General features: G+C 39.7%; 1 protein-coding gene across 2 annotated transcripts; it reads right to left on the bottom strand.

Annotated features, from left to right (window-relative positions):
- Positions 1-210: 210 nt before the first annotated feature.
- LOC117990296 (esterase FE4-like) lies at positions 211-4,542 on the bottom strand. Of its 2 annotated transcripts, XM_069507308.1 has the most exons (4): positions 4,319-4,541; positions 2,414-3,690; positions 1,751-1,928; positions 211-384 (listed from the first exon to the last, which is right to left on the bottom strand). In XM_069507308.1, exons 1-4 carry the CDS (start codon positions 4,505-4,507, stop codon positions 352-354), a joined length of 1,677 nt encoding a protein of 558 aa, XP_069363409.1. In that variant the 5' UTR covers positions 4,508-4,541; the 3' UTR covers positions 211-351. The 2 variants fall into 2 exon arrangements, with proteins under 2 accessions (XP_069363409.1, XP_069363402.1); XM_069507301.1 differs by having other exon boundaries at positions 211-1,928; positions 4,319-4,542.
- Between the last annotated feature and the right edge of the window lie 4,145 nt (positions 4,543-8,687).

The raw sequence follows: 8,687 nt of genomic DNA, 5'->3' as shown, positions 1-8,687 counted from the left end.
GCACAATATTAAACAAGCGAAGTAAGGGTGGATGGTTCGTGGATAGGTTGACCGTATCCTGCGTGTCTTGAAGTAAGCCAGCCCTTGCGTCCTCGAATTGATGACTCTTGCGACGAATCCTTGACCGTTATTCCATAGGTCGTATTTGCATTTATATAGGTTGAGAAGGTTCAAAAACTATGTTTGCGCGTAGTAGTTTGAAATAAAAGATTGTGTTGCTCCAAATCGACTTTTATTTCGTTTTTACAATATAAAAAAGACAAAACAGTGATAACAGTAGCAGTGGTTCGAATTCGGTATATACAGAAGTTCGTATTGACGACAGATCACGAAATACGTGGACCAATCAGGTTAGCCCAGGTCCGTGATGCGTTTCGTTTCACGCTGAAACACATGGTAAACATACGACGATATAACGAGTAAACTAGACAAAATAGAGTATGTCGCTAATGCCCGGGTGACACGAGGCTAGTTTTTAAAGCCAGGATAGCAAGCTAGGAATTTCAGTATACTATCCTAGCTTTCTGTCCTGGCTTGGAATATGCGAGTTCTGTTTACATGAGGCTATATTATTTTAAGCTAGTATTATTGCTGTGACCGAGGTGACCACACGTCCAAAATGAACTGCACGCGAAAAAAAAAACACTATTCGACTGAAACAGTTACTTCAACCTCCTTGGTCGTCATATCAATACCCATCGTCTTTAATTCGTTACACATTTTTTGTAGCGCTGAATCACGTTTGCACTTGTCTTTATAACTTGGAAGGGTGGCGTTCCACAGACATTCATGGTCACGGTAAAGTTGTACGAACTTTAAATTAATCTCCGTACTTAGTTTGGGCATCTTAAAATCTCAAAAACACGTCGCGGAGAAAAACAAACAAAACGCGTGGTTACTGCTTACGAGTCAATTGAAAACTAGGTTCGCCGGCCAGATGAAGCTAGTACACAAGCCAGGATAGTAAAATCAGTGGTGGGGGGTGCTAGTAGCCTAAAAAATAGAACTCCATCCTATTAAAAACTGTCCTGGCTTGTCAACTAGCTTACTAGCTTAGAAATGAAGCTAGTTTTGTTTACACGAAGCCAGAAGTACTAGCTTGCTAGCTTACTGACATTAGCTTGCTATCCTAGCTTAAAAAACTAGCCTCGTGTAGCCCGGGCATAATATATTTTTTAAAAGGTTGATTGTTAGAGATTAAAATGGTTCATAAAAATATTTCATTTATCGTCACGTATCGACGGAAATTAGAAAAATACTAGACATAACGGTTCAGCCAATACCGACTCATGGGTCGGTATTAGCTGCAAATCAAAAACAAAGTGAAGCTATTACCGCCCTATTTAGTTTTGGAATTTTATCCTATTTAAACACTAAAATTGTATGAAATGTGATATGAAATGAATAGTTTACACACAAATAATATAGTGAATAGTACATAATAAGTTTAGGTATCATTATTATCTAGAAAATGTCTTAAGCAAAAAAGTGACGTTCTTACCGGAAGGAATAAGGGCTAATATCGAGCGGCTTGCACGCACGTTTTCGTCATAGAAAGTACAATTTTTTACATATTTCCCGGACTGATATGTCCACTAATGTAATTTTTTACGATATTTAATGAATAAACACGCATAATGACTTTAATACCTTAAGCTTAAATCGTTCTAGAAATGCAAAAAATGCCAATTAAAATAATAGATAGGCAATACCTGGAAATTTTCGTTGGATCGCTGATAGCTGCACTTACCTGAGGTGGTGCAGAGGGGTTAAAATAGTATTTTTCGTAAATATCGGCCCAAAACAGGAATCGTTCTTTGAGAAGCGAATCCTTTACTTGCAGAGTTCTGCCTAGTGACATATACGGTGACTGACCTGCACCAACAGGTCGCCACGTAGGCAACTTAGAATCCTCAGGTATCGGCATTCTGAAAAAAAATACCTGTTAGTGGAAGGGCCTAGATGACTGCGAATTTCACAGCGCTTGTGTAATCAACGGTGACTCAAGTCGTTAACTGGATGGGTGGTTCGGTCCGACTTAGGTGTTCCAAATTATCCCAAATTACTTCGTTGCAGCATGATTGAAGGACAAACCAACGAATCAACGAACAAATCCACTTTTGCATTTATAATGATATAGGTATTGAGATTCGGGAGATTTGGGTTCGACCCTGGGCACGCACCACTAACTTTTCTGAGTTCGTGTGTTTTAAACAATTAAACATCACTAGCTTTAATGGTGTAGCTTAGTAGGAAAACATCACGGGGAAACTTGCATGCCAGAGAGTTTTTCATAATGTTCTCAAAAAGATGTGTAAATTATGCCAATCCATACTTGGTTTTCTCAGTAGTGGGTCAGTGATGGGTGGATGATCGTGATGATGATGATAACGTATATTATTTTGTTACTCACCCAGTAGTCATAAAATTAAGCCATATTTCTCTCATGACTTTTGTATGTGCTTTTAGCTCATCAGAAATAATGGTTGGAATGCCGTCGTTCAATTCGTCTAAAACTACATAAGTCTGTGCGCAGTGGGTTGCACCACGTACGTTGTCTGTATGAGGCACTAGAGGTGTGTTCTCGTCATAATACGAGTACTCGTACAAATATATTTGGTTATTTCCAGCCTCTAATTGGAGTTCGACCGATTTAAGCATTGGATACGCAAATAAAACATCAGTGAAGTAATCTATGTATCCCAACACGGATTCCTCAGTTATTAGTTTCTCTCCAAAATAAAATCGTTTAACCTTTTCTGCCACTTGTTCCTTTTCATTGTCACTTTCAAATTTTAAATCAAACGGCAGGAAGTCAGAAAATTTTTCATTCATTGCATTTTTCCAGTGTGGGAACCAATGCATGCGAAACAATCCTTCCATGTTGGCAAACCCATACAGAATGGGTACCTTTGTAAAATTTCCACTTTTGAGTATATTTACTGGGCTATCTTCTAGAAACATTTCTTGCCCCACATTACGCTCCACGCAAGGTACCGTATAAAAGTTAGAATCTTTACTATTCATTACATTCCCTGAATTTAATTGCTCATATGAAACGGTCTGGTAAAATTTTTCTAAAGCATTTAAGTCTTCAAAATGGTCAGATGTTATGAAAGACGCGTATTCTTTAGCATTTTTAATTGGATCTACTTGAATAGTAAACATAGCGATATTGGCACCGCTTTCTGGAATTACTCTTTTAAATAAATTTTTGGTAAGTTTTGAGATCATCAGGAGATCTACCGCTGCCGACCCTGCACTGTACCCTGCAATTGTAACTTCGTCGGGATTTCCACCGAAGTTCGCTATATTATTTTTTACCCATCGCAGAAGTGCCACTTGGTCTTTCATTCCTGCGTTGCCAGGTATATTTTCGGTGCCTAAACAAAGAAATCCGTGTGCACCGACTCTATAATTAAAAGTGACTACAATGACTTTTTCACTTTTAACTAAATTTTTGGGTGTTAAGTAGTTTCCCCAACCCGAGTTATAGCCTCCACCATGTACATATATAACAACTGGTAAGTTTTTCTCTTTCGTTTCGGGAACATAAACACTTGCAGTTAGACAATCTTCTTGCATCGTTTTATTGGCCGGAAGCAGATCATATTCATTGAGCTGTGGACACAATATCACTCTGTCTACAGCTTCAAACACCCCAGACCATACCGGAGGTGGTAAAGGACCCTAGAAGATTAGATATGCATTAAAATAATTACTATCTACACACGATTAAGTTGTCTTATACATAATAATATTATAGTATTATGATAATAGTTATTTGTTACGCAAGGCTGCAAAGTTGTTATTTTATCGCGAGAGTTTGTATTGAATTCTGAGCCAGCGAAGGATTCTTAAATTGAAATAGAAGCCTGAGTGTAGCGAGGAATTCAAAGGCTCGAGCGCAAATAAATTTGCAGCTGTCACTGACTTGTATATTATTTCGTATCTACAGGGTTATTGAACAAACAAAATGGCACCGACTCAGTGGTGCTGTAGGTAGGTCTTATATCACAAACAAAACCATAATTAGTGCTTTCAATTTCCGAAGTAAGATTACTTTTTTTTATCATTGGGAAATGCATTTACGCATCCCTCCCGTAAACGGGTAGATACCAAGTGGGGTATCTATCATATTATTATGAAAGGACTTTACCTGTTCATTCTAAAACAGATTTTTATTTATTTTTGTACGTAATAGTTTTTGATTTATCGTGCAAAATGTCAAAAAAATACCGGAGTGCGGAATCCTCGGTGTACGAGTCACACTTGCACTTAGCTGGTTTTTTACGCATTGTATCTCAAAAAGATTTACCTTGAATCTATCCGTTCCCGTGGGTGCCTTTGCATAGGGAATATCGTAAAAGGCATAAATGGGATATTCGGTGTCTCTATATCCTCGCACCGGGCCTTGGGGTAGCTCAACCAAGTGTGACTGTGGTTGTTGACACGATGCTGCGCCCCAACATAACACCGCGAAGGTAACAACTGCGACACTACACATTTGTAGTTTGTACAATGAACACTGCAGAATGACTCCAAATCTCCAAATAAATATAATTTATAGAGATAATAATATACCTGATAATCATCAATGTAATGATATTTAATTAGATAAAAAAATATAATAATCTACGCTCTACTGTAATACTATATACATACCTATATACCTACTATTCTAAATATATAAAAGAGAAATACCACTCACTCACTGACTGACTAATCACGAAATCTCAGAAACTATAAAGCCTACAAACTTGAAATTTGGAAGGTAGGTTCTTTCTAGGACGTAAGTGTCAGTTAAGAAACGGTTGAAGGTTGTGTGAAAGTCCTATGTTTTTGGAGTTAGAGACGTGAAAATTGATTTTGTAAAAGTCATTTTTGAAAATCCCCCCTTAAGGGTGGTAAAATAGGGGGGAAAAGTTTTTAAAGAAAAATTTGAATTATTGTTATTTTGACTTGAAATTTGAAACGTAGGTTCTTTTTAGGGTGCAAGTGTAGGATAAAGAAAGGATTTCACGAAAATCCCCCCCCCCCCCCCCCCAAGGGGATGAAATGGGGGTTGAAGGGTTGTATGAAAGTCCTATGTTTTTGAAGTAAGAGACATGAAAATCGACATTTAGGTTATTAGCTTTAAATAATATAAATCTGTATAAGTCACTTTGGGAAATTCCCCCATAAGGGTGGTAAAATAGGGGGGAAAAGTTTTAACTATTGTTATTTGATAGGTATCAGATAAGAAAGGATCTTACTAAATTCTCTCCCTGAGGGGGTAAAATTGTGGGTTGAAAAGTTACATGAAAATCCTATGTTTTTGTTCTGGGTTCCGTGCCTTAAGGTGAGACTGAGTGAGTAGGTAAGTGAGCAGTGGCGTGCACAGGATTTGAAGCCAGGGTAGGCATTAGCTAGGTAGGAACCTGTTTACTGGCAGGTCATAATGTAAAGTTTGCATTGAGCTACTACAACTGGGGTAAGCAGTGCATTTATGCTTCTATGACCGGCACGCCACTGTAAGTGAGGCCTTTTGCAGCGGGAAAATTTATGAGAGACTAGAAATTTTACGCGGACGAAGTCGCGGGCAACTGCTAGTATACTATATATGTATCTACCTACGTCATGTAGCGAGGCAATCAACTGGACAACGTACCTACGCGCGCTGTGGAAATTTCCATCACGCATCAGCCGCGTGATTCAGTACCCGTAGTACAAGATTTTACGTCTCACCAAACGAAACCAAATTCGAGAGTCGAAATACTTCCGCGTTACAGTAAAATGGACCTAAACAGCCTTGAATTGAAGTCAAATATTCAATGCCACTGATTTTAATTTCGCAATGTTTCCGCTTGGAGCGCTGGCTGTAGAAGTGTAGACAAACTTGAGCTTTAAAACAAGGCAATTAAGATCCAGTTTACTATAACGCGGAAGTATTTCGACTCTCGAATTTGGTTTGGTTTGGTGAGACGTAAAATCTTGTACTACGGGTACAGTCACAGTGCCAAGCAGCGCCCGCCCCCGCAGTGACGATTTGGCTCAGAGGTGGTCGGGTGGTAGTCGGTTCATCAGCGCTGTGGGTCGCGCGCGTGTTTTCGAGAGTTTGCATTTTAAATAGCGTAAATTGTATAAAAAATTAGACTTTCATATAATATATAGAATATTTGTAGTAACTAGGTATTAAATTCATTCATTTTACTAAAGTAAGTTAGTACCTACTACCTAGGTACTGTCAGTCTGTCAGTAGGTTAGTCTGTTAGTCTGTCTGTCTGTCTATCAGTCTGTCTGACTGTCTGTCAGTCTGTCAGTCTGTCATTCTGTTGCCAGTCTGTCTGTCTGTCTGTCAGTCTGTCATTCTGTTGTCAGTCTATCAGTCTGTCAATCCGTTAGTCTATCAGTCAGTCTGTATCACAGTGCGCTTGAACGCAGTGTGTGGTACCACCAATCAAATTATTTTGTCACGTCAATTTTCGATAATCTGATTGGTGGAATTCCACACTAATGGGTTGATTACACCTAACGAGTGCAGTGGCGAGTCAGTGTCCTCGGCCGAGTACTCGGTCGGTTGGTATAAACACTTTAGCAATTTCGAAATACGTATCGTACGTATCACAGCACTGTCTCGGCCGAGTGACATTAATACTGTCTCGCTTCAGTACTCGGTAGGTGTAATCAGCCTTTATGCGTTCGCAGTGTCGTCTCGTGGAAATTCGGGCACGACACGCCACTATCAATTTGACGCTGGAAGGGTTGGATGTTCGTGAGAAATCTCACCATCACCAACCCGGCCGATTCACCTCTCCTCCTCCCCGCATCACCCCTCGCGCCCCGGACCCATGTCCGCCAGTGCGACCCGCGTCACAGTAGGGTTCCGCGGAAGAACTCTTAGTGTAAATAGGTTCCGTAGTGTTAAATTGAGAAGCAAGCACTATTAGTTCGTATCAATGTTTCATTTGTCAATATCTGCTTTTCCCGAGGATCTAGCTTAGTGGTAGAGGGTTAGATCCCCCGTATGAACGTGGCGGACAGGCCACCTAACGTGACCCTTTCACCACGTTACACACATGCATACATATGTATACGAATACATAATAATATACGAACTAATGGGTCACCTCGAATTAAGACCTCGCGGTATCCCAGGTCAATGTCCTGCGATGGTCCGAAAGCTTTTCTAAGCCTTATAGGTTGGAGTGTGGCGTGAGGCAGGGGGGCTTAACCTCGCCTAAGCTTTTCAACCTCTACGTCAATGCGCTGATAGAGGCACTCATGACTCAGCAGTACGCGTATCGGATGTCATATTGACGGAGCGTGTCTCAATAACATTAGCTATGCAGACGACATGGTGTTGCTGAGTGCGTCTGTCTGTGGTATCACGAAACTGTTGGGCATATGTGAGAACCATGCCCACAGTCACGGCTTGACCTACAATGTCAAGAAGAGTGAATTCATGGTCTTTCAGGCCAGGGGAAAAACACTTCCTCCCACTGTACCACCTATAAAGCTGTATGAGACTCCACTAAAGAGAGTGGAGCAGTCTAAATACCTGGGGCATGTTATATCCTCTGGCCTGAAAGACGATGCAGTATAGAGAGAGAACGCAGGGCGTTGTCTGTTAGGGCAAACATGATAGTCCGAATTGCATTCCTAGATCGTGGTGATTCAAAACCTGGCCTACTAAGTCGGTTAGAAAAAGGAACGACTAAACCGACGCGATGCCGCTTACTTCCAAATCCTACTAACATTCCTATTTGCATTGGGCTTTGAAATCGGTAGGTATGTTACTTATCAGCGGGACAGGAGTGGAAAAGAAGAAGAAGAAGAGACTTAGAGAGGCGCGAGAGGTGCAACGGATCGACGTCACTGGAGAGTGACATAGGCTACTTTTATCCCGAAAAACCAAAGAGCTTCCACGGGATTTTTAAAAACCTAAATTCAAGCGGACCAAGTCGCGGGCACCAGTTAGTCAGGTACCTGCAGGTACCTGGGTCGAATATGGCCACCTTAAGGTTTCGTGTCTATTTTTTTCATGTTTTTGAAGACTAGAGGGCATGTCAGAGTATTTATCTCAAAGAGTACCTATTAAATTATATTAATACTGAAAAAGTATGAAAAACATTAAATAGTTACAGATTTTCTTTACTTTTTGTAAAAAATGGGAAAATGGCCGTATTTCCGACGGCGTAGGTTAATATGCCCATAGATATGGCCATATTTATTGTATGAATAATTATGGAATAATTACTGTGTTTGAAGTAACTGCAGAAAGCTTAGTTAAATAAAAGAAGATATCAGTTTCGATAGTATATTTCTTATTACATGGCCAGTAAATTGTGGCATGACCTAAAATAAAAAGTAAAAAGTTTAGGTGTCCATAATTTTATACAGTAAAAGGTAAATACTTATGGCCAATAGCCAATGTCCATATTTTCAGTCACGCCTTTTTTCTTTTTATTCAAACGGATCATAAACACAAAAGTATTTTGAGAAATACACACAGAAATTACAAAATACAATTGGCAAACAGCATGAAAACAAAAAGAAACTAAAGGTTAGTTTTCGATTTTCGGAATTTGACGATGAATCCGAAGATTGAAAAAAAAAACGTGTAGTGCCGTCATGTAAACAATTTCTCCGTATAAAAAGTGTTCGTAAAAATCAAATCAGTGGTGTTTGACCAGTATAATATCATA

The sequence above is a fragment of the Maniola hyperantus genome, chromosome 2 (assembly GCF_902806685.2).
Source record: "Maniola hyperantus chromosome 2, iAphHyp1.2, whole genome shotgun sequence".
Lineage (NCBI taxonomy): Eukaryota > Metazoa > Arthropoda > Insecta > Lepidoptera > Nymphalidae > Maniola > Maniola hyperantus.
Note: the sequence above shows the minus strand (reverse complement) of the source record. Positions and strands in the feature narration are given on the sequence as shown.

Coding starts and splice junctions, on each gene's coding strand:
- LOC117990296 (XM_069507301.1), bottom strand. CDS start 4,507: ATGTGTAGTGTCGCAGTTGTTACCTTCGCGGTGTTATGTTGGGGCGCA. Junction 3,691..4,318: donor CGGGAACGGATAGATTCAAG/GTAAATCTTTTT, acceptor CTAATCTTCTAG/GGTCCTTTACCACCTCCGGT. Junction 1,929..2,413: donor CTTAATTTTATGACTACTGG/GTGAGTAACAAA, acceptor ATTTTTTTTCAG/AATGCCGATACCTGAGGATT.